The 26,810-nt window shown below is 47.4% G+C and overlaps 1 protein-coding gene across 1 annotated transcript; it reads left to right on the top strand.

The window, feature by feature from the left end:
• The first annotated feature begins 233 nt into the window (after nt 1–233).
• CYP2W1 (cytochrome P450 family 2 subfamily W member 1) lies at nt 234–26,810 on the top strand. The gene is made up of 9 exons (XM_075565510.1): nt 234–496; nt 2,398–2,560; nt 8,692–8,841; nt 9,288–9,445; nt 11,158–11,331; nt 12,030–12,171; nt 22,323–22,507; nt 23,300–23,441; nt 25,474–26,810. Exons 1-9 carry the CDS (start codon nt 302–304, stop codon nt 25,662–25,664), a joined length of 1,500 nt encoding a protein of 499 aa, XP_075421625.1. The 5' UTR covers nt 234–301; the 3' UTR covers nt 25,665–26,810.

Consider the following 26,810-nt stretch of genomic DNA (forward strand, 5'->3'; position numbering starts at 1 on the left):
CCTTCCTTTCATGTCAAGAACGGATATAAAATCAAATTAAAAAAAAAAAAAGATTTGAGCCATTGTTGCAATAATGGTTCACATGACAGTACAAAGTAATACTGTAACAGTGAGCAGAGCACGTGAAATATTGGAGGTGAAACCAGCAAATGATTAACCAATTATCAGAGCATTATCAGAGCTGCCTCCCCTCGTCACCCTATATAAAGTGCCCTTTTGCTGTCTGATGTCCCTCTTGCTAAACCTCCTTGACTAAACAACAACATTTGTGTTTTTGTAGGCAGTGCGGACACTACAGAGAATGGCCATGTTATTCACCTTGCTGTCTTATTCAGTGACCATTGGTCTGATCATCAGTTTACTGGTATTGATTTGTTCAATGTACTTTATCGCTGGATCTAAAAGGTCAGCTTGGCCCCCCGGTCCAACACCTCTACCTCTGATTGGGAATCTGCACCTGCTGGACATGAGAAGACAAGATTTATCACTAATTAAGGTAGAGTCATTCATTTATTCGGTTATTTTACCCATGCCCTGGAGTATGAGGGACAGGGGGGAGTTCCGTACTTTACATAATAGAACTTACACCTATAAGTGAAGGAAAAAGTGTACAAGAAATTATCATTTTTATTGGACCAAAAAACTAGGTTCTTCTTCAGGCGTATGAATCATATCCCTGAAGAAGAGGGTTGAATACTGGTTGTATACTGCAAACCATTAAATTCCTTTTCTATTTAGGCTTTTTCATATGACATAAGGTGGGAGACAGAAGTTTAGTTCTTTTCCTTCTATCTGGTTCTGTGCAGAGCTGAAAGTTTTTGTAAGGACAAGCAGGTTTGATAAAGGGAGTAACGTCACGGGTTCCGGGCTCGGACTAATAATCACAGTTCAGCGAGGACAAGAAACGGTTAAACTGTTGATACAATGACTCACCGTGACAGATACTTTACTAGTTGGTGTGAATCCAAAACCAGTAGAGTGTTCCGAGCTGAGAATTCCATTGTCTGTGTTTCTCCTGCTGGTTGAAGAGCCTCAAATACATGAGAAGTGGGAGAGATACACATTTGCTATGGGCATATTTCATGACATACATTAATGATATTGAACACAAGAAGCCCTTTTCGCAGGTCTGCTCTTTCACTGTGATATCAAACGGACGTGAACTCCCTCTTGCTGCCTCCTCTCCCACACTTGGAAATGAAAAAAATATGAAGCGACCGGCGGCGCAGCACGGTAAGTATGGTGATAAAATGTATCAAGTAAAAAGGAAATATCCCAACTTACAACAACATTGGCGGGTTTATAGCGGTGATACCGGGCACTGGGTCTGGATGGTAATTTGTGTCAGCCTCTCTAACTAGGGTGACCAGATTTACAAAAGTAAAAACCGGGACACATTAAAAAAAATATTTATAAAACAAATGACATCACCAAATGCCCCCTTCTCCTTTATGTCTCTCCATCCCTCTCTGTCCCCTCTTCTCTCACACACACCCCATTCTCTCCCTCCCCCCATCCCTCCATTCTCTTTCCCCCTCCCCCCATCCCTCCATTCTCTCTCCCTCCATCCTCTCTCCCCCATCCCTCCATTCTCTATCTCCCCCATCCCTCCATTCTCTCCCTCCCCCATCCCTCCATTCTCTCTCCCTCCATCCTCTCTCCCCCATCCCTCCATTCTCTCCCTCCCCCATCCCTCCATTCTTTTTCTCCCCCATCCCTCCATTCTCTCTCTCCCCCATCTCTCCATCCTCTCTCCCCCCATCCCTCCATCCTCTCTCTCCCCATCCCTCCACTCTCTTTCCCACATCCCTCTATTCTCTCTCTCCCCCCCATCCCTCTAATCTCTCTCCCCCCATTCCTCTATTCTCTCTCCCTCCATCCCTCCATTCTCTCTCCCCATCCCTCCATTCTCTCTCCCCCCATACCTCTATTCTCTCTCCCCCCCCCCCCTCCATTCTTGCTCTCCCCGGGCACTGGTTCTGGACGGTAATTTGGGCAGTGTCCGGCTAGCAGGGACAGTCCTCGTGGTTCGCCCAAAAAATAGGAAGTGATATCAAGAATGGCTCGACCAATCCTATTTACAGCTGTAGGAGCGTCCCCGCCAGCTGGACACTGCCCAAATTACCATCCAACACCAGAGCCCGGTATCACCGCTATGAACTCACCAATGTTTTCTATGTTGGGATATTTCCTTTATACCTGATACATTTTATCATCATACTTACCTCGCTGCGCCGGGCTCTTTCTTCATATTAATTATATTGAACCCGAAAGGAAATGCATAGATACACTTGGAACTGTTTAACGGTTTATTGTAATACAATGGGTGCTTAACATAAAGAGATTGTAATATGTTATTATGTTACCAGAGATGCTTTATTATACGCTCTCTTAAAGCTTGCAGAAAAATATGGGCCAATATTCACCATTCACCTGGGCAGGAATAAAGCAGTTGTGCTGACGGGATTGCAGACTGTGAAGGAGGCTCTTGTGGACTGTGCCGATATATTTTCAGACAGAGCCGCCGTACCCATTTTTCACGCAATCCAACATGGAAATGGTACAGAATTAAATATGCATATTATTTGTATTAATATATAAATACACACACACACACACACACACACACACACACACACACACACACATACACACCATTCCATATTACAGCACTGGTCCATTGTAATAACAGATTTGGGCGAAGAAGAATTCTCTTTCCTATCATCATTAATTTGCTGGTATTATTTATGAATTAGTGACTGTTTCAGTTAATTTATTTGATCCTTTTAGAATTGAAGGGAAAAACAATGGAACCTGCATAATATTACAATAAACTATAGTTTTATTATTCCAAAAAATGAATTGTTCTTCTGACAAAGTAGGACTCTAAACTGTACATTTACGGGCACGGTATTAAATGCTGTAGGTCCACATGCAAGAAGTTTCATTTATCATGCTCGTGACTCTAACACCCCTCACAGAAAGAGAAATGTAATTCTATTTGTCATTTTGAACAACTTGATGAATATACTTTTCCACCTAATGCAGCAACGACAGAATAGTATATTCAAGACAAGAAGTGTCTTATCGAGCTGTTGGTAACCATTCCCTTCTAAATATCACACAACCAATAACTGCAAATTACACACAGTAGTAACATTTGTAACAATGTAAAGGGATTTATTGCTTGCCTCCGTATTACACATCAGCCTCACACTTTCTCCTTCTTTCCATGTTTCTTGTCCTTGCTTCTGGGGATCTCTCTCCCAATCCTGGTCCCTGCCTTATTTCTGTATGCTCTCTTGCTCGCCTCCCACATATAACTTCTACTCCTTCTGGTGTCAGCCTCTCTAACTAGGGTGACCAGATTTACAAAAGTAAAAAAAAAATATTTATAAAACAAATGACATCACCAACTGCCCCATCTCCTTTTTGTCTCTCTGCCCCCCTCTGTCCCCCCTTCTCTCACACACACACCATTCTCTCCTCCTCCAATCCCTCCATTCTCTTTCCCCCTCCCCCCATCCCTCCATTCAATCTCTCACTCATCCCTCCATTCTCTCTCCCTCCATCCTCTCCCCCCATCCCTCCATTCTCTATCTCCCCATCCCTCCATTCTCTCCCTCCCCATGCCTGCATTCTTTTTCTCCCTCATCCTCCATTCTCTCTCTCCCCGATCCCTCCATCCTCTCTCCCCCCATCCCTCCATTCTCTTTCTCCCATCCCTCTATTCTCTCTCTCTCTCCCAACCCTCTATTCTCTCTCTCTCCCATCCCTCTATTCTCTCTCCCCATCCCTCCATTCTCTCTCTCCCCATCCCTCCATTCTCTTTCCCCCATCCCTCCATTCTCTCTCCCCCATCCCTCTATTCTCTCTTCCCCCCCTCCCTCCATTCTCGCTCCCCCCATCCCTCCATTCTCTATCTTCCCCCATCCCTCCATTCTTGCTCTCCCCATCCCTCCATTCTCTCTCTTCCCCCCCCATCCCTCCATTCTCAATCTCCCCCATCCCTCCATTCTCGCTCTCTCCCTCCATCCCCTCTCCCCCATCCCTCCATTCTCCCTCCCCATCCCCCCATTCTCTCTCTCTCCCCCCCCCCCCCATCCCTCCATTCTCTCTCTCTTCCATCCCCCCATTCTCTCTCTCCCCATCCCTCAATTCTCTCTCCCCCATTTCTCTCCCCCATCCTTCCATTCTCCCCCCTCATCCCTCCATTCTCTCCCCCCCATCCATCCATTCTCTCCCCCCATCCCTCCATTCTCTCCCCCCCATCCCTCCATTCTCTCCCTCCCCCAATCCCTCCATTCTCTCCCTCCCCCCCCATCCCTCCATTCTCTCCCTCCCCCCCATCCCTCCATTTTCCCCCTCCCCCCATCCCTCCATTCTCTCCCTCCCCCCATCCCTCCATTCCCTCCCCCCATTCCTCCATTCTCTCCCTCCCCCATCCCTCCATTCTCTCTCCCCAGTCCTCCATTCCCTCTCTCCCCCCCATCCCTCCATTCTCTCCCTCCCCGCATCCCTCCATTCTTCCCCCCCCATCCCTCCATTATTTCCCTCCCCATCCCTCCATTCTTTCCATCCCCCCATCCCTCCATTCTTCCCCCCATCCCTCCATTCTGTACCTCCCTCATCCCTCCATCCTCTCCCTCCCCTCTCCTCCATCCCCCATTCTCTCCCTCCCCCATCCACCCATTCTCTCTCTCCCCCCATCCCCCCATTCTCTCCCTGCCCCCATCCCCCCATTCTCTCCCTCCCTTCCCCCCCATCCCCCCATTCTCTCCCTCCCCCCATCCCTCCATTCTCTCCCCCCTCCATTCTCTCCCTCCCCACCATCCCCTCCTTCCCCGCCATCCCTCCATTCTCTATCTCCCCATCCCTCCATTCTCTCCCTCCCCGATCCCTCCATCCCTCTATTCTCTTTCCCCCACCCCTCTATTCTCTCTCTCCCCATCCCTCCATTCTCTCTCTCCCCATCCCACCATTCTCTTTCCCCCATCCCTCCATTCTCTCTCCCCCATCCCTCTATTCTCTCTTCACCCCTCCCCATCCCTCCATTCTTGCTCCCCCCATCCCTCCATTCTTGCTCTCCCCATCCCTCCATTCTCTATATTCCCCCCATCCCTCAATTCTCTCTCTCCCCCCCATCCCTCCATTCTCGCTCTCTCCCTCCATCCCCTCCCCCCATCCCTCCATTCTCCCTCCCCATCCCTCCATTCTCTCTCTCCCCCCATCCCTCCATTCTCGCTCTCTCCCCCCATCCCTCCATTCTATCTCTTCCCCATCCCTCCATTCTCTCTCTCTCCCCCATCCCTCCATTCTCTCTCTCTCCATCCCTCCATTCTCTCTCCCCCATCCCTCAATTCTCTCTCCCCCATTCTCTCTTCCCCCATTCTCTCTCCCCCATCCTTCCATTCTCCCCCTCATCCCTCCTTTCTCCCCCCCATCCCTCCATTCTCTCCCTCCCCCCATCCCTCCATTCTCTCCCTCCCCCCATCCCTCCATTCTCTCCCTCCCCCCCATCCCCCCATTCTCTCCCTCTCTCCCACACCTCCATTCTCTCCCTCCCCCCATCCCTCCATTCTCTCCCTTCCCCATCCCTCCATTCTCTCTCTCCCCAGTCCTTCATTCCCTCTCCCCCCCATCCCCTCTCCCCCCACCATCCTTCCATTTTCTCCCTCCCCCATCCCTCCATTCTCTCCCTCCCCCCATCCCCCCCATTCTTCCCCCTCCTATCCCCCCCCTTCTTCCCCCCTATCCCCCCATTCTTTCCCTCCCCATCCTCTCTCCCCCATCCCTCCATCCTCTCCCTCCCCCATCCCTCCATTCTCTCCACCCCCCATCCCCCCATTCTCTCCCTCCCCCCATCGCCCCATTCTCTCCCTCCCTCCCATCCCCCCATTCTCTCCCTGCCCCCCCACCCCCCCATTCTCCCCCTCCCCCCCATCCCCCCATTCTCTCCCTCCCCCCATCCCTCCATTCTCTCTCCCCAGTCCTCAATTCCCTCTCTCCCCCCCATCCTTCCATTCTCTCCCTCCCCCATCCCTCCATTCTCTCCCTCCCCCATCCCTCCATTCTCTCCCTCCCCCCATCCCCCTCCATTCTTTCCCTCCCCATTCTCTCTCACCCATCCCTCCATCCTCTCCCTCCCCCATCCCTCCATTCCCTCCACCCCCCATCCCCCCATCATCTCCCTCCCCTCATCCCCCTATTCTCTCCCTCCCTCCCATCCCCCCATTCTCTCCCTCTTCCCCACCCCCCAATCTCTCCCCCCACAATCCCCCATTCTCTCCCTCCCCCCATCCCTCCATTCTCTCCCTCCCTCCATCCCCCCATTCTCTCCCTCCCCTCCATTCTCTCCCTCCCTCCCATCCCTCCATTCTCTCCCTCCCATCCCTCCATTCTCTCGCTCCCTCCCATCCCTCCATTCTCTCCCTCCCTCCCATCTCTCCATTCTCTCCCCCCACCCATCTCTCCGTTCTCTCCATCCCCCCCATCCCTACATTCTCATTCCCCCCTTCCCATGCTGTCTCTCTCCCCATTCTGTGTGTCTCTCTCTTTTTCTCTCTCCTTCTCTCTGTAACGGGTGGTCACCACAAACAGGACAAGACCTCAAGGCTGAGGTGGGGATTTAGATAACCACGACCTACAACCGTGAGACCAGGTCCGGATTGCAGAGTCAGGGTCACATAGCCGGGTCAGGGTAGGAGAGTTCGGGTAAGTCAAGGTACTTGCCGTAGTCAGGGGTTGGAGAGTGGAGAGTAGTCGTAATCCGTAGCCGAGGAGAGAGCGGGAATCCAGAAGTGAGCCGAGATCTAGGGGTTCGAGAAGGCAGGTGCAGGTAAGAGTTGAGGTCACAACGAAAAGACAAGGCACAGCAACAGCAATGAGCAGCTAGTAGCAAGCACAGGTACTCAAACAGGAGTTTATGCTCAGCCAGTTTGTGGGAGGGCTGGCTCAGTACTAAAAGGTATATACCACGGGTATAAGGGGGGAGGGAAAAGGGAAAGTAGTAGGAAACCCCTGCTCAGCTAATAGTGTATAGCTAGTAATGTAGATACGGTGCTGTACTGAGAAATGTGCAACAGATATACCAAAGAAAGAAAGTACTCCGTTTAAGTTAGCACTCAAGTATCAGTAATGATGAATGTCAATATTAAAAATAATCTTTATTAGAATACTTATGATTAAAATAAATGGTGCAATGAAATTTCTTTCTTTGGTATATCAGTACTAAAAGGGCAGCCAGCCAATGGTAAAGGCAGCACCGGACCTAGGCTCCGCCCCCGCACCGCCTCCCGTGATGCAACGGAGGACGCTCCTGTCTCCAATACGCGGCAGCGGCACATTTCCAGAAGCACAAGAGGGGTTAATTCAGTCAATTACTCCTCACCTGTGATGCACTCTGCCCCTGCTATCAGTGGGCAGCCTGTGTCTGATTTCTCATACTGTCTCTGTACGTTCTTCCTAACTACCAATTAGATTGTAAGCTTATCGGAGCAGGGACTCCTTTTCCTAAATGGTACTTTTATGTCTGAAGCGCTTCTCCCCATTATGTGTTATTTGTTTTTTATGATTGTCACGTGTATTACTGCAGCAAAGCGGTATGTGCATTAGTGGCGCAATATAAATAAAGACATACATACATACATACATGGCAATGATTACATAGATGCAGATGTAGTTCATGCTAATATCGTCATTATCATATACAATAACTGCAAAACGCGTCAACATATTCTGAAGTGTTAGGCAATAAGAATAATTACATACAATGGTGCTGTAAGTAAGGAAGTTCTTGTTCCAAGGAGATATCCAAAAGATTGCTGTTCTGTCGTGATATGTTGTGATATAATGTGCCAAAATTACTACTGAATCCTATGGAACACGTGCTATTCTGAATTGCACTGATATAATGTCGCAATAGGACTATCTTAGATCTTCATTAGATGTTGTTTCAGAGATGGAAATAGTAGCAATTTATATAGGACAGAACAAAGATGGTAGACAGCACTCAATGGATAAGTACAATAATAATGCGCAGGATGCACAAGGAACAGGAGGGGACCCAAATTCCCCCCAAACAAATATCCAAATATTAACTAAAGTTCCAGCACTCACTGACTACGGGGAACATTATCAAAACAAGGTACAGTATATGCCAAAGAGTAATTGATTTAATGCAAGCACAAGATAATACAACTTAACTTGGAGTGATGTAGCACAAGCGGGTAAAAAGTAATGGACCCTACACACAGGTGGTGAGGGAAAAGGAACACAGGGACATGGAGTGAGGGAGACAATAAACAAGGCGTGGGGGCGGGTGGGGGGGTTACAAATACGATGGGGGAGGGTAGTCAGGGGGGCAACGTTTCGGGGAGAAGACACCTTCCTCAGGCCAGTTCCTGCACAGCAGCGGCCCCGTGGACAGGAGAGAGAGGAGAGAGAGGAGAGAGAGGAGAGAGAGGAGAGAGAGGAGAGAGAGGAGAGAGAGGAGAGAGAGGAGAGAGAGGAGAGAGAGGAGAGAGAGGAGAGAGAGAGGGGGGGGATTCATTATTGCTGAGAACCTGCCGGTTTGATTCTTTACCTAAACTGCGTTGTTACTCCTGTTGACTCTGGATGTTGCTATTGAGCGTATACCCTGCGTTGATTGCACATGTCATTTCATTTAATTATACGGTCTTGTGTTGACAGGTGTTTTCTTTTCTTCTGGAAAAATGTGGAGAACATCGAGGAGGTTTACCATATCCACCATGAGGAACCTTGGAATGGGCAAAAAACCCATAGAGGACAAAATTGTAGAAGAGCTTCAATTCCTTACTGAGAAAATTCAGTCGTATAACGGTGCGTTCAGCGTTAGGTACACGTGTGTCATACCTTATATTTCTTGTGCAAATGTTCACCATTCTTTAGTCCAAGTGGGACCCAGGCATAGACGCAAATGAAATGCTTTATTTTGTGTAAGTATACCTCTACTTTTATACCCACGCCTGGAGTACCACTACATTTTAATTTTCTAAATTAAAGTTCCATTTATTTTTAAACACAAATGTATTTAATGTATATATATTTTAAAGCTCTCAGTGTTTTTACATGTTTAATTGTATAGAAATATTTCTAAAATGAGAGTCTAAGTCGCTTTGCCTCAATATCTGGCCAAGTCATTAAGGATTGAATAGTACAACGCAAAGGCTGATCGCTATTCCAGAAAAGAAGCCCTTCAATTAATTCATAGTTATTTCAAACATTAGCATTTTATTATAGCATACTGTGTCTTCCTTGCATTTTAGGCAAACCATTTATGTTAAGAGAATTCGCCTGCGCCCCTACAAATATCACATTCGCAATGATATTTGGAAACAGGTTTGAGTACAAAGATACAGCGTACATAAAGATGTTGGATCTAATTGATGACGTGGTTGTTCTGCTGGGCTCTCCTTACTTACAGGTGGGTAAATGTTACAGGCAGTTTGTACGCGGGGTGGGTCATATTTAGGAAGGGGCATTTACTCTTTACGACACCTTCTGGTGCTGGAAGACAACTTGTGGCCCATTCATGTGCCCATAAAGTGTCTTATTGAATAGCAGCACTTAGTAAACATAGCCCCACGCCTCTTTGGATACTGCATACATGTTAATATTTGCATAATTCAAAAAGTCAAGGAGTTCCTCATATTCTTTTAGTATCTGGAGCTTTAAGTCATCAGAGTGCTCACGGAGGGGAGGCAGAGCGCCGACGGAGGGGAGGCAGAGCGCCGACGGAGGGGAGGCACAGCGCCGACGGAGGGGAGGCACAGCGCTGAGGGAGGGAAGGCACAGCGCCGAGGGAGGGGAGGCAGAGCGCCGAGGGAGGGGAGGCAGAGCGCCGAGGGAGGGGAGGCAGAGCGCCGAGGGAGGGGAGGCAGAGCGCCGAGGGAGGGGAGGCAGAGCGCCGAGGGAGGGCAGGCAGAGCGCCGAGGGAGGGCAGGCAGAGCGCCGAGGGAGGGGAGGCAGAGCGCCGACGGAGGGGAGGCAGAGCGCCGAGGGAGGGGAGGCAGAGCGCCGAGGGAGGGGAGGCAGAGCGCCGACGGAGGGGAGGCAGAGCGCCGACGGAGGGGAGGCAGAGCGCCGAGGGAGGGGAGGCAGAGCGCCGAGGGAGGGGAGGCAGAGCGCCGAGGGAGGGGAGGCAGAGCGCCGAGGGAGGGGAGGCAGAGCGCCGAGGGAGGGGAGGCAGAGCGCCGAGGGAGGGGAGGCAGAGCGCCGAGGGAGGGCAGGCAGAGCGCCGAGGGAGGGGAGGCAGAGCGCCGACAGAGGGGAGGCAGAGCGCCGACGGAGGGGAGGCAGAGCGCCGAGGGAGGGGAGGCAGAGCGCCGAGGGAGGGGAGGCAGAGCGCCGACGGAGGGGAGGCAGAGCGCCGACGGAGGGGAGGCAGAGCGCCGACGGAGGGGAGGCAGAGCGCCGAGGGAAGGGGTGGAGAGTGCTGACCTTTCATCAGATGTGTGCATCTGTCTCCCCTTACCTTCACTAGATATTACTGCATGAGAGTGCAGGGAGACCTTGTACATTCACACCATCGTCTGCTATTCCTTTGATACCGTGGAGTATGGGGCAAATACTCGTTTTTTTTGCCTTACCAGTCAATAATAATTGATAGCTACACGTATAACTCACTGAATTCAATGAATCATTCGTTCTTACAGCCTCCTTTACAAAAGTGTCAGAATAAATACAGCTCTATAGCAACACACCTAAACCCCAACACGTTAAAGGATAGACAAAGGAAAGGTAGGCTGCTGGATGTACCTCCTCAAGTCAGGTTGAGTAGTGGTTGGACACCAATACTGCTCATGGGACTAATGATCATTGAGTAGAAGATAAGTCTATTCAGTAGCCATTGGTTCAGAGAGCCTATTGCCGTATACAAACTGACACTGTTAATGTGAGCCAAAGACGTCACCCACCCGAGCCTCTCATACGTTGTGCTGTGAGCTTTTTGGGGGTAAACATGTCTTTGTGCTGTACCCTGTGGAACACACTGAGTATATTAACTGTAGTTCTAGAAGGTCACTTCACTATAGTATAAGTATAAGCACATGCACAAAGCAATCAATGGCATGCTATATGTTCTTAACCTAGCATTAAAATGGCTATATTTAATGTCGGCTCTTCTGTATTGTACAGCTATTTAATTTGTACCCAGCACTTGGCTTCTTCATGAAGACACACAAGATCCTTCTGGAAAAAATAGATGAGATTTGCGTAGTCTTGAAAGATGACATCATCGCCAAGAGACAAACGATTAACAATAACTGCTTGAATTCTTTCGTTGAAACTATTGTAGCCAAACAAGAAGAGGTATTTTATTATTATTCTTTTTACCTTGCTTACGGTGCCCTTAATATTATGCAATGAAAATCACAGGTTTACAGTTTAAGACACTGGTAATCCAACTGTACTTGTGTATACGTTACATAAGTATATATTTATTTGGCTTCTCGAGAGTACTTAATACATAGATCCATATTTAGATAGGCATAATAAATAAATACATCCATGTGTTGTATTTATTCCGGATAAGACAGGTCCACCACCTGGGTATTACAACAGTACTCTGTAAAATAGTTGCGCATTCCTCAGCAATATTCATCTTTTATAAGGGCAGTTACAATGTGGAAGTCATCACCCATGGAGACTGTGATGGCAGATACAATAGATATGTTCAAAAAAAGGTTGGACATCTTTTTAGAAAGGAAAGGTATACCGGGATATACCAAATAAGTATACATAGGAAGGATGGTGATCCAGGGAGTAATCTGATTGGTAATTCTTGGAGTTAGGAAGGAATTTATTTTCCCCTTATGAGATGTGATTGGATGATATGTCACTGGGGTTGTGTGTTTGCCTTCCCCTGGATCAATATACTGTAAGTACGGATATAGGATAAAGTATCTGTCGTCTACATTTAGAATAGGGTGAACTTGATGGACACGTCTTTTTTTAACCTCATCTACTATGTAACCATGTAACTATGTAACTATTTCTATGTGTACTAGGAAAGAAAGATGGAAGGGACTCTGTTCCATGACGATAACGTGCTGGCCACCACACTGGACCTGGTTATGGCTGGCACAGAAACAACTTCAACCACGTTGCAATGGGCTATTCTACTAATGATGCGGTATCCGGATATACAGAGTAAGTTCTGTAACGGCTTCCTAATGTGTCATCTTTAATTCAGGAATAATCCTGATTAACCTTCATAAATACCCAAAAGAATGAAACTGGAAGCAGTAATAATACCAACTGCTTCATATCAAAGGGGCAGAGAAACGATCAGATCTGATGCAAAAAAAAAACATTATTATTATTGCTATGGCTATTATTCTTATATTAACCATACCAATATACAGTGAGGTGTGGTATAAACCCGTATTTTAAATGGTGGTTATTAAAAGCCGTTCTCCCAGCATAGCAACGCCATTCTCCCAGCATAGCACCGCCGTTCTCCCAGCATAGCACCGCCGTTCTCCCAGCATAGCACCGCCGTTCTCCCAGCATAGCACCGCCGTTCTCCCAGCATAGTACCGCCGTTCTCCCAGCATAGCACAGCCGTTCTCCCAGCATAGCACAGCCGTTCTCCCAGCATAGCACAGCCGTTCTCCCAGCATAGCACAGCCGTTCTCCCAGCATAGCACAGCCGTTCTCCCAGCATAGCACAGCCGTTCTCCCAGCATAGCACAGCCGTACTCCCAGCATAGCACAGCCGTACTCCCAGCATAGCACAGCCGTTCTCCCAGCATAGCACAGCCGTTCTCCCAGCATAGCACAGCCGTTCTCCCAGCATAGCACAGCCGTTCTCCCAGCATAGCACCGCCGTTCTCCCAGCATAGCACCGCCGTTCTCCCAGCATAGCACAGCCGTTCTCCCAGCATAGCACCGCCGTTCTCCCAGCATAGCACCGCCGTTCTCCCAGCATAGTACCGCCGTTCTCCCAGCATAGCACAGCCGTTCTCCCAGCATAGCACAGCCGTTCTCCCAGCATAGCACAGCCGTTCTCCCAGCATAGCACAGCCGTTCTCCCAGCATAGCACAGCCGTTCTCCCAGCATAGCACAGCCGTTCTCCCAGCATAGCACAGCCGTACTCCCAGCATAGCACAGCCGTACTCCCAGCATAGCACAGCCGTTCTCCCAGCATAGCACAGCCGTTCTCCCAGCATAGCACAGCCGTTCTCCCAGCATAGCACAGCCGTTCTCCCAGCATAGCACCGCCGTTCTCCCAGCATAGCACCGCCGTTCTCCCAGCATAGCACAGCCGTTCTCCCAGAATAACACAGCCGTACTCCCAGCATAGCACAGCCGTTCTCCCAGCATAGCACAGCCGTACTCCCAGCATAGCACAGCCGTTCTCCCAGCTGGAGTACCTATCTGGAGACAAAAGTTGGTAACTTCTAATAACCACAACGCCTTAATATCACGTTGTACACGTGAGTGCAAACTTTATAGAACTTTCAACAATTAAGTTATTTGTTGGGGTGACATTATTGCACTATGTTGTGTTTCTACTCTCTTTCCATGTCCTGATGTGATTTGCGAACCTGTTTCTTCTACGATATATATATATATATATATATATATATATATATATATATATATATATATTAACGAAAAGAAGACAGCGCGGCTCCCATAGCATAATATTGTAATTTAATAATAAAAATGATCATACACGTGAATCAAGAACACTTACAATATGTGCTATAATATAAAGCATTGTATAGGGTCTTGTTATTCACCCGATCGAGCCTCCGTGAATCTCTGTGCGCATCCTTCAGTGATCCACGAGGAGAGAGTGTTAGACTCCCCAGACAACGGAGATTCACGGAGGCTCGATCGGGTGAATAACAAGACCCTATACAATGCTTTATATTATAGCACATATTGTAAGTGTTCTTGATTCACGTCTATGATCATTTTTATTATTAAATTACAATATTATGCTATGGGAGCCACGCTGTCTTCTTTTCGTTAATACAGGTCAAGAGGAAGGTGTTTTTTTCCTGGAGACTGGCAGCGACACCCAGTAGCATTTAAAGGACACTTTTTATTTTTATATTGACTTTCACCGAACTCTTTGGACCTTTTTTCCCACTACACTCCCCTTCTTCCCCCCCCCCCTCTTTTTTCATCCCTGACCCCCCCTCCCCTCCCTTCTTGTCCCCCTAGCTGTGGTTGTTGTATGTTTATGCTTGTTATGGTATTCGTATATATATATATGTATATCAATATTATATTTATAGTAGTCATTAACATTTACTCTTTTAGTGTTATTAGGAGGTAACTGTGTGGTCATTCACCATTGGGTGCATTCACCCTCTTCGCAGTGCATCATTCCGGTTAGCGCAGCAGATTATATCTTTTTTCTGTTCATATATATATATATATACTGTATATATATATATATATATATATATATATAACTGCCTCTGGCCATCAGATGAACGATCTGAGGGTTGCCATACTCAAAGGTAATCTTAAAACCCCGAAAGAGAGACGGTTGCATGAATACAAATTTATGCAACTGTTCGGGACACTTAGCAGTGGCCTAAACAGAGATCGAAATTTTATGAGTCATTACTGACAGTAGTGAACGCTCGTCCCATAAGCGCTAAAGGCCATGTCTGTACATACTGTGCTATATGTTTGCACACACAGCTGTCTCTCACACATACTAATACTCCTTGTTTTTCCATCCCTATACACCAATAGGGACCACTAAGTATCCACACACACTTTTAGTTGTGCTACTAACTCTCACATTTCCACACCCACCCACACCATTTATATCCAGTCCCACTCCACACACACCTTGTGTAAAGCACTGTATATACTGTGGTCTCTCCATTCATTTTTATTCACACTGATACACATACACACTCTTTCTTAACTTGCTTTCACAGTAACCTTTTGACACCTCTAGCCATAAAACACATCCACACCAGGGGAAGGAACAGCACAGATAACATTCCAAGAGACACTGTTTTTAAGTTTACCTTTTGCTTCATTCATTGTAACATCGCCGGAAGAAGAGATCAGTGTATCTCGAAAGCTCGCACAAATAAAAGCATTTCGTTAGCCACAGAACGGTATCATCTATTTATTTTTTTGATTATTGAAGCTCGGCTAACACGGTACTGATACCTCTACATATATATATTGTGACAGAAACCAGGGGATGGTAATAAATTCCGTATATAGGGCTCCCAGGATACTAGACAGTTTCTATCCTGTTTGGCCTGGGAGTGCAGCCTTATAATACATACACTCCATCCCACAGTTTGGCAAGCGCAGGAACTGAGGGATGAGAGATCCAGACCAGAGTTTGTCTGCTGCCTGATTTCTGTCACCTGTCATGCTAATTAGGAATCAGGTATGTAAGACTGATTTCCTGTTTGCTCTGGTCTCCACAAGAGCCAGGAGGCTGGAAGGCTGCTGAACTACAGAGGGGAGAAGCCTCTTCCCCAAACAGGTTCAATCTTTCTGTTCATTTGTGTAAGACTGCAAAAGTACCTTGTTTTGTTGTTGGGAGTGGAAAAGCCACTTCCAACCCTGAGTCAGGGATATCTAAGTTAAGTTATCGCTCAGGTGAGCAGCTTTTGTTTTGATCTGTTTTCTGTTGTATGCACTGTGGCAGTCTCAGTGCCTGGGACTGAATAAACCAGGCATAGCCTGTTTAAAGGAACAGTACGTGACGCCTCATCATTTAACCTACCCTAAAAGACCGTGTTCTAAACAGTCCCGGACAAACGACGGAGCCCCGGAGTAAGCCGTTTGTCACATATGGTGGAGAATGCGGGCAGAGCACTAGGGGGTCTGCGGGTTGAAGAACTTTGAAAAAAAAAAAAAAAAAAAAAAAAAAAGTTTTTTTCATCCTCTGCAAACAAGATGGAAGACGTGGTGGGTGCGCTGGTACGCAATGTCGCTGCCCAGAAAGACGTGAATGAAACCCAGCAACAGCTGTTAATAGCCCAGCAAGAAACTAATGCAAACCAGCAGCAGACGAATGCAGCCCAGCAACAGCTGCTAATAGCCCAGCAAGAGATTAATGCCAACCAGCAACAGGCGAATGCCAACCAGCAACAGACGAATGAAGCCCTGCAAAACGCGAATGCAAACCAGCAAGAGACAAACCGCTTGCTGAGAGAGGAGCAACAGCGGTTCGCTCAGGGCTTACAGCAGGAACTCGAGATCCTGAGGGGGACTATCAGTAACCTTCCACTGGCAGCGGCAGCCCCAGTTCCGAAAATGACCAGGGCAAGCCACTACCTTCAGAAGATGGGACCCTCGGATGATGTGGAAGCCTATCTTCTCACGTTTGAACGCACGGCACAGAGAGAGGGATGGCCAGAAGCTGAGTGGGCTGGTCTAATCGCACCCTTCCTAAGCGGCGAACCCCAGAAGGCTTACTTTGATCTAGAGCCAGCCGAAGCAAACGTCTATGCAAAATTGAAGTTCGAGATCCTCGCCCGCCTCGGCGTAACCACGGCTGTTCGCGCCCAAAGGTTTCACGCATGGTCCTTCACGATGGATAAAGCCACCCGAAGCCAGATGTATGACCTCATCCACCTCGCCCGGAAGTGGCTACAACCCGAGATCAACTCAGCCAGCCACATCGTGGAACGGTTGGTCATGGACCAGTTCTTGAGGAAACTTCCCTCTGCCTTACGCCGTTGGGTCAGTCGGAGTGACCCCCACAATGCGGATGAGCTTGTGGCCCTCGTAGAAAGGTACAATGCAGCAGAAGAGCACCCGCAACCCACAGTCGTGGAGCAACCCCACTACCCGAGGTTCCAGGACTCTTCCAGAGACGGTAAAAGGGTACCGGGGTTAAGGGGCGCTGAAGAGCGGCGATCCCCTTCACGCAGCACAAGCAACAGTGGTTCGCACACTAAGGGCAATAGCCAACATGGGGAGCCGGGAAAAGGCTCTAAGTGGGACACAGACTATGTACCTAAATGTGTAAATTGTCATGAGAGGGGCCACACAGCAAAAATCTGCCCACTAAATGATGAGCCCATGCAATGCAACAGCGTGGAACCTTATTCGCTGTTGTCCCAATGTATGGGCCCTAGCCCAGAGGACCCCTTGAATAACCATCTGTGGGCATTTGTAAAGGTTAATGGTAAGAGGGTTCGGGCACTTCTTGACTCTGGGAGCATGGTCACACTAGTGTCCAAATACCTCTTGCCCATTAAGAAGAAACAGAGAAACAGTTCACAAAGAGTGGCAATTTGTTGTATACATGGGGATAATCATGAATATTCCACTGTTGATGTTTTTTTTGAAACAGAGTTTGGTTCTTTAGATTTCAAGGTGGGTATTGTACCCAAACTGGCACATGATGTGTTAATAGGGACCGACTTTCCCCATTTTCTAAAAATGTGGTCCCCCGCTCAGAATAGCGCCCAGAGTTCAATAGCGGACCATAACGAAGTATTAGAAGAAACAAATCCTTTCCCTTTTTCAGAAATGGAGGTTGACGAGGGCCCAAATAAGAAGGGGGAAAAGGAGGAGTGCTGTAAAATTCCCTTCCCCATCACTACTTTGGTAGGGAATACCCCAAATCAAGATGTTGAGCAGACACTTACTACCCCAGAACCGGATAAGACCCTCGCTGACCTAGAGGTCAGTCCTGGGAGTTTTAAGAAGGCCCAGTGGGAGGACCCCACATTAGCGGTAGCAAGGGGAAATATACGGGACCAGAATAGTACTCCTGGCCAACCAGATAGGTCACTTGCTTACCCCTACTTCGAGGTAGAGAACGACCTAGTATATCGGGTTGATAAAAGGAAATCAGTTACAACTAAACAATTGTTGGTACCACGGACATTCCGTAACGTAGTATTACACCTCGCACATAGTCATCCATTGGGGGGACACCTAGGGGGGGAAAAGACAAAAGAAAAGGTTCTCCGAAGCTTCTATTGGCCTGGGGTTCTGGCAGAAATTACGAATTATTGTTCCTCATGCCCAGAATGTCAGATCACCGCCCCGTTCAAGGCGTACCGCAGCCCATTGGTACCCCTTCCCATAATAGAGGTACCATTTGACCGGATTGCTATGGATCTAGTAGGACCCCTAATAAAGTCTGCTAGGGGACATCAGCATATATTGGTAATATTAGATTATGCCACCCGATATCCGGAGGCAGTTCCCCTACGTAGCACCTCAGCTAAAAACATAGCAAAAGAGTTAGTAGTTCTGTTTTCCCGGGTCGGGATTCCTAAAGAGATTCTATCTGACCAGGGAACACCATTTATGTCCCAAGTAACGAAAGAGCTATGTAAACTCCTAAAAATCAAGCATCTCAGAACCTCAGTCTATCATCCACAAACAGATGGTTTAGTGGAAAGGTTCAATAAAACCTTAAAGAGCATGTTACGGCGGGCGGTTGATAAAGATGGGAAAAACTGGGATTGTTTGTTACCGTACCTGTTATTTGCCATTAGGGAAGTTCCCCAATCATCCACAGGCTTCTCCCCGTTTGAACTATTGTATGGCCGACACCCAAGGGGTTTACTGGATATAGCCAAAGAGACTTGGGAACACGAGGTTACCCCTTACAGAAGTGTAATAGAGCATGTTGCCCAGATGCAGGACCGCATTGCTGCAGTCCTACCCATAGTGAGGGAACACATGGAGAAAGCTCAAGAAGCACAGAGGAATACATATAATAAGGGTGCTAGGGTCAGAATTTTTTCTCCAGGTGATAGGGTACTAGTTCTGGTTCCCACCGTGGAGAGTAAATTCCTTGCTAAATGGCATGGGCCATATGAGGTCTTGGAAAGAGTGGGAGAAGTAAATTATAAGGTAAGACAGCCAGGTAGGAGGAAACCTGAGCAAATATACCATATAAACCTACTCAAGCCCTGGAAAGATAGAGAAGTCTTGTTAACCCTAGTACCCCCAGGTCCGTCAGAGAATCAAGAAACTGACCCAGAGGTTAGCATAGCTGAAACCCTGTCTGTTCATCAGAAACGAGAGGTTCAGAATTTAGTGAGAAGAAACAAAGAAATCTTCTCTATACGGCCAGGTCGAACTAGCGTAATTGAACATGACCTAGTCTCTGAACCAGGGGTCCGAGTTAACCTTAAACCGTACCGAATCCCAGAGGCCAAAAGAAAGGCTATAAGTTTAGAGGTTAAAAAAATGCTAAAACTAGGTGTAATTGAGGAATCCCAAAGTGGGTGGAACAGCCCTATAGTCTTAGTCCCAAAGCCAGATGGTACAACAAGGTTTTGTAATGACTACCGGAAACTAAACGCGGTGTCAAAATTTGATACTTATCCTATGCCCAGGGTAGATGAACTTGTAGAGAGACTGGGCAAAGCCCGATATCTCACAACCCTAGACCTAACAAAAGGGTACTGGCAGGTTCCCCTCACAGAAAGGGCAAAAGAAAAGACAGCCTTCTCAACCCCAGACGGCCTCTTTCAGTATAAGGTGTTGCCTTTTGGCTTACATGGAGCTCCCGCCACATTCCAAAGAATGATGGATAAAATTTTAAAACCACATGCTCGGTATGCTGCCGCCTACCTGGATGATGTGGTAATCCATAGTGAAGATTGGCAATCCCACCTTCCAAAGGTCCAAGCTGTGCTTGACGCAGTCCGGTCTGCTGGACTAACTGCTAACCCCGCTAAATGCACTATTGGTCTGGAGGAGGCCAAGTATCTGGGATATTCTATTGGCAGAGGTTTACTCAAACCCCAAACACTCAAAGTGGAGGCGATACAAAATTGGCCAAGGCCAGTTACAAAAAAACAAGTAAGGACCTTTTTGGGGTTAATTGGGTACTATAGAAGGTTTATTCCCAATTTTGCAACTAAGGCAACCCCACTAACTGACCTCACAAAAGCAAGAGGACCGCTAATGGTAAAGTGGTCCCCCGAAACCGAACAGGCCTTTAGAAGCCTGAAAGAAGCTCTCTGTGCCCAACCAGTGTTGGTCACACCTGACTTCTCCAAAGAGTTCGTAGTCCAAACCGACGCATCTGAGGTAGGGCTGGGGGCGGTACTCTCCCAGGAGTCTCAAGGTGAGGAGCACCCCATCCTTTATTTAAGTAGGAAACTAAATCCCCAGGAGAAAAATTACTCCATAGTAGAGAAAGAGTGTCTCGCAATAAAGTGGGCTGTAGAGACGCTCAAATACTATCTGTTGGGGAGAAAATTCCGGTTGGTCACAGATCATGCACCTCTTACCTGGATGTGTCAAAACAGGGAAAAGAATGCTAGAGTGACCAGGTGGTTCCTAAGCCTACAACCCTTTAAATTTTCTGTGGAACACAGGTCAGGGCACAAACATGGCAATGCTGACGGGTTGTCAAGGATGCACTCCCTAATATCCATGGTCGCTCATCCCTCGAGGTCTGAGCTGGGGGGGAGGATATGTGACAGAAACCAGGGGATGGTAATAAATTCCGTATATAGGGCTCCCAGGATACTAGACAGTTTCTATCCTGTTTGGCCTGGGAGTGCAGCCTTATAATACATACACTCCATCCCACAGTTTGGCAAGCGCAGGAACTGAGGGATGAGAGATCCAGACCAGAGTTTGTCTGCTGCCTGATTTCTGTCACCTGTCATGCTAATTAGGAATCAGGTATGTAAGACTGATTTCCTGTTTGCTCTGGTCTCCACAAGAGCCAGGAGGCTGGAAGGCTGCTGAACTACAGAGGGGAGAAGCCTCTTCCCCAAACAGGTTCAATCTTTCTGTTCATTTGTGTAAGACTGCAAAAGTACCTTGTTTTGTTGTTGGGAGTGGAAAAGCCACTTCCAACCCTGAGTCAGGGATATCTAAGTTAAGTTATCGCTCAGGTGAGCAGCTTTTGTTTTGATCTGTTTTCTGTTGTATGCACTGTGGCAGTCTCAGTGCCTGGGACTGAATAAACCAGGCATAGCCTGTTTAAAGGAACAGTACGTGACGCCTCATCATTTAACCTACCCTAAAAGACCGTGTTCTAAACAGTCCCGGACAAACGACGGAGCCCCGGAGTAAGCCGTTTGTCACAATATATATATATATATTTAAAACCAAATTACCGCTTCAAAAAATCATTATAAAGTAATGATCATCAAGACCACACAATAAAGTAAATAGAATGCTGGTGGCGGTGCTATAGGCAAAATAAACAGAAACACAAAAAAGAAAGAAACCCAAAACAAGCACTCTGATGTATCAAAAAGTAACAAATAAATTATTAATCCAAATTAAATAAAGACAGATTAAGATAAAAACTGGAACCTAAAGAAACCTATCAAACTAAACTCACAAAAGCTGAAATGATCCACAAAAGGGGCATACTTGGTCAATAAGTCGGTAGCTTCATCGTGCTACGGTATGGCGATATTGATGGAAGTGACAGGCCACTGGTGTGTTACAAATAGTTGTTTTATGCTCACTAATCCTTTCGTTGAGGAATCCTATGTTTTTTTTCCCCTATGTAAATGTCCAGCGGGGGATTTTAGAAGGTATATTATATATGTAATTAAACAGGTAAAGAATTGTCGAATCCTAAATGCTTTCCCTGTGAGTGTACGAAAGTACTGTCCCATATTCAGCTGCGATTTGCACAGTTATAACAGGGAAAGGTTCCAAATATAGGTGCAGATAGTAACCTTTGCAACTCCCTCTGCTATGGTTCTGCCCTGAGCAGTTCGTCTTTGAGACGTTGTGGGCTCTTGTAGGCAAAGACAGGCCAATCTCTAGATCCCACTGCAGGGTCACTCTGTAAGATCTTCCAATGTTTTAAAACAATTAGTTTCACTTCCCCTGATAAGGTATTAAATGTAGTTCCCATGCGTATTCTTGCGTTAGGTTCCCTATTTGTGATCTTGCACAACACAGCATCACTTGGAGGTTTTTCAATACTTCCCCTGAAGAACGGTCTTTGAGTAACATTTAGCGTTATACTTAGACAACACTTCACTTTCCCATAGCATTGGTCAGGTTTGCTCAAAATACGCTTTTCTTTAGTTAACCAGCTAAACGGTAAAAGCTTCCTTCACATGTAGGTGATGGACGCTGTCGGCAGATAAGAGACTAGTGAATCAGTTCTTTCTGCTAACATGAATCCGCCTTCCTCAGTTCTCACCCCTTTCAGTTTCCCCCTACACGGTAGGTCATGGTGACGTCATGTTGGTGACAACGCAGGAAGTGTCATCTCAAAAGCTAGCGCTGTAAAATGTTTTGAGCACGTTCAGTGTATGTTGTTGAAACGATGTCAGAAACAGTGACTGTTGGAGATATATGCTGAAAATAAATGCATATTTTATATATATATTCACAGGGAAAGTACAATCAGAGATTCAGACAGTCCTTCCATCGGGGCGACTTCCTAGATTTGAAGACCGGACCATGATGCCGTTCACTCAGGCGGTGATACACGAAGTTCAGCGATTTGCTAATCTTATTCCACACATCCCGCATGCAACGTCGGCTGACACTTACTTCAAGGGTTACTTTATTCCTAAGGTGTGTGAGCAATGGGCGCAATTAGTAACATCACAAGATGCAAATTAATTCCGTTCTGCCCTGCTCCCTCGGTCCTCCTCTTGGAGAACAGCAGGAACAGAGCAGCAGAAGATACTTACCTGCAGCCGGCGGCAGAGGGTGAGGAGGACGACGGCGAATCCTGGTGGCAGTCAGCACGGCGGGTGTGGAGGACGACGGCGAATCCTGCTGGTGGCGGTGGAAACACAGGAACATGCGAGTGGAGCAGGAGCAGCACTAGAGGACAGCCGGGGAGGAGCTGCGCTGTAGCAGCAGACACCGGAAGTCGGAAGACTCCCTGGTCAGACTGCCGGGGCGCGCTCCTCCCCGGCTGTCCTGTAGTGCCGCTCTGCTCCTGTTCCAGTACTCCCACCACCACCAGGATGTCGCCCTCGTCCGGCTCACCCGCGGCTGCCGGTTGCAATTATTTACAACCTACCCAGCTGGGTAATTTGGTTTTCCCCCCGGTACCCATTCATTTTTTTTGGACCCGGTACATCTCTAATAAGGAGATACAAAAAAGTGACGACAACCATGTTAAGAAGCAGAAAGTGACACACTGTGCTCATTTGCAAGCAGGGATATCCCGAAACCCTGACCTCTTGGTGGCCCTTGAGAACTGGAGTTGCCTCCCCCCCCCCCTGCTTAGGGCTACTAACAGAGCCTGAAGTAACATTTTGCACTGGTGTTAGAGTCCGACGGGTGGGAGAACCCTTTAGTAAAGATGCAATGATTTCACGACAGAATTCTGATCTTTCCCTTTGTGTGACCTAGGGCACCACCGTGATCCCATTGCTAGCGTCCGTGCTGTACGAGAAAACCCAGTGGGAGACCCCGTATGAGTTCAACCCGAATCACTTCATTGATGCAGAGGGGAAGTTTGTGAAGAAACAAGCCTTCGTGCCCTTCTCCATAGGTAACAATGACCCATAAACCAATTCAGTTGATTTCCAAAATGAAAAGGCTCCTGATTCGAAATGCTCTGAAGCGGTGATCTTCTTATACGAGGAGCAATAAGCCCAGGAATGAGCCGATAGCTGCTGCACAGCATACTGAATAGGAACTAGAGTTTAATGTATGTGGTTCATCTAGGAGATTGGTGATTTTATGCAGACACCGATGTGTGAAAAAAAGCATTCAAATTAAACGTATTTTAGATATTGTGAGCCATTTTTTATAGGGCTGCCAGGTGTCCAGTATTGAACTGGACTGTCCTGTATTTGGACACTGTCCCGGAAAAAATTAGACGTAATACTGGACATGTATGTGTCCAGTATTACCTCTTTGGACATAGTGATCTGACCGGCTTTGGGGGGCCGTGGGATTTCCCTGAGCAGGTAGAGAGCAGGGTGTATGCTAGGGGGCTGGGCAGCTTCCTCCACCCTGAGTGGCTGCTGCTGGGTAATGCAGCCAATCAGGAGGAGGTGTCAGGAGCTTGGGGGTGGGGCCAAGGTGAGGGGGAAACAGCATGGAGAGAGGTCTGTGTGTGTCGAACTTGTCATACCTTTCACCATTGTGTCCAATATTTTTGGAGAAGCCGCCTGGCAACCATATGTGCCAATCAAAATACGAACTGATAATGTCCATATGTATGTATGTCTTTATTTATACAGCGCCATCCAGGTACATAGCACTTTACAGCAGTAATACACGTCACATACTGTAATATTATAACACATAATGGGATTCAAACAATAAATAGGAAAGGAGTCCCTGCCCCGAAGAGCTTACAATCATGAGGTGAATCTGAAATCAGATCCATTATTTAGTTTGCACCTTCTGCAATGTCTATGGCCCATATTCACTAAATGGTGCTTTAGCACATCTTAACTCCCGTTCATTTGTTAGGGCATGCACATGCATAGCACCCTTTAGTGAATATGGGTCTACAGAGATATATGTGACCCTTTGTATTGTACAGACTATATCTATATACAACATATTAAAATTAATGTGTTAAATATAATATATATAAAAATATATATGTAATATGCATTAAATAAGATGTCACTTTAGTAGATATATTTTTTTTATATTAAAAAAAATGACGAAATGCACATATTCTGCCAAAATCTGAAGCCAGAACCCAACTCAAAACCACCAGACGTGAGGCAAAACCAGAACAAAAACACCAGGTTAGGCGAGCGTCTCTAAACAGTATATTAATGCACCTTAACACAACCATCCAGTGATGGCCCTTTCACCTTTGAATAGGGTGACCAAATTTGTCTCGGAAAAAAACAGGACAAATCTCACGCATGCACAAAGACCACCTGCCACTTCCCGGCAGCGCATGCATGATCTGCACTTCCCGGATGCGCAATCAGCACTTCCCGGCTGCGCATGCGCGATCGGCACTTCCCGGCTACGCATGCGCGATTTGCAGTTCCCAGCTGCGCATGCGCGATTTGCAATTCCTGGCTGCGCATTCACGATTTGAACATCCCGGCTGCGCATGTGCGATTTGACCTTCCCGGCTGCGCATGCGCAATCGGCACTTCCCGGCTGCGCATGCGCAATCGGTACTTGCTGACTGCGCATGCGCGAACGGCGTTTGCCGGTTACTCATGCGCATGCGTGATCGGAGCTTGCTGGTCACGGATGTGCACCCGGTCAGTGCCGATTGCACATGCACGGTTGGCAAGGGGTCTTTGCACATGGGCAGTCGGGAAGTGCCGATCGCGCATGCGCAGCCAGGAACTGGGAAGTGGCAAGTGGTCTTTGCGCATGCGCAGTCGGCGCTCACCAGTAGGAGAGAAAACCGGGACAGAGCCAGAAAAAAACGGGAAAGTCTGGTCATCTTACCTTTGAGTTCTCGTCATCGCCGACTTGTTATAGTGCCACGTTGTCACATGAGTTGCTAAACCGTCACAATGAAGTTATGGGTATTTAAAAAAGAATTTGTATATCCAGATTACAAAAGCACACACTTCCTTTCCCCTCTGCAGGACGCCGGCTCTGTGTGGGAGAAAGTCTGGCCAGGATGGAGCTGTTCATCTTTTTCGTAGGTTTGCTTCAGAAGTTTACTTTCCTCCCCCCTCCGGGTGTAAAGGAATCCGACCTGGACATCACCGCGGACCCTTGTTTCACGTTACGGCCACTGCCGCGGTTGGAATGTTGCGCTCAGATCCAAGGGTAGGCCGCGGACACCACGTGCAAGATTTCACTTGCAATCCCTATGTACAATAGAAACCGTGTATGTTAAAATCCCCCAAATCTTGGGGTGAATTGCTGATGGAAAACCTTCATTCATTGGGTCGCAGCCTGATTCAAACTTGACTCAAAGTCGTGCGAAGGTTAACCCCTTCACTGCCAGAAGGTAAATTGTGCTCAAGATACAACCCCGCCCCACCCCCCCAAACAAATTTGATACAATATTAAACTTATCCTACAGATACAAACCCTCGGACCCAAGTGAATTAATGCCAGCGACATGTTTACAGGGTTACATCTGGGCAACTGTTGCCCATCTTACCTAAATATGAAACCTGTAGGAATTTGTAAATATTTGATAGCAGCCTTCCCCCCGCCCCACCTTTCCTTTTTTTTTTTTACAGGATGGGAAGCCGGTGAACCGCGCGATTTTAAACTTTAGCGACCCCCTGGTTCCCGAGATACTTATCGGTAAAAAATACTAGCGTTACTTCCTGGTTTTTAAACCCCCCAGCGTCACATGGGCCACAATGAAGCGGCCATTTTGTTTCCCTTGGAGGAGACAAAACACTGATACCTTCACTGGTAAATATTTTGGGAACTAGAGGATCCCTGAGCTGACAATAGCACGGTTCAGCTCCAGATGGGATTGCTGTTTGAAGTTATTATGCCATGTTAGACATGGGAGGGTGTGATTTCCTCTGGCTGCTCCCTTGTGTGTTATGTAACTGTGGGATCAGTAAGTGCTTGCACAGCCAGAATTCTCCCCTCCCTACCTCCCCTTATCTTTATTGGCTCTCTGACAAGGACAGGAGGACGATAAGAGGAAAGAAAACACGTGATTGACATACATAATGTGGAGAACATTTACTTGGTTACTGTTATATCCTAAAACATGGAAGGGTCAGAAGCATTGCAACAACACAAATAATCAGCGACAAAAAAGGATGGCAAGTTTTGAAATGCTGGACGCCATCATTCCTTTAACCCTTTGAGTGCCAGTGGGGGGGGTCGGGAAAAAACAAGTCCATTGAGTCGGCTCGTCAAACTCAGAATAGCGTGGGAGCCGATTCTTAAGTCCGATTGCAAGAATTGTTATTTTTTTAATAAACATTCACTATAATGCGTCCAA

This window comes from Ascaphus truei, chromosome 11, assembly GCF_040206685.1.
Source record: "Ascaphus truei isolate aAscTru1 chromosome 11, aAscTru1.hap1, whole genome shotgun sequence".
Classification (NCBI taxonomy): Eukaryota; Metazoa; Chordata; class Amphibia; order Anura; family Ascaphidae; genus Ascaphus; species Ascaphus truei.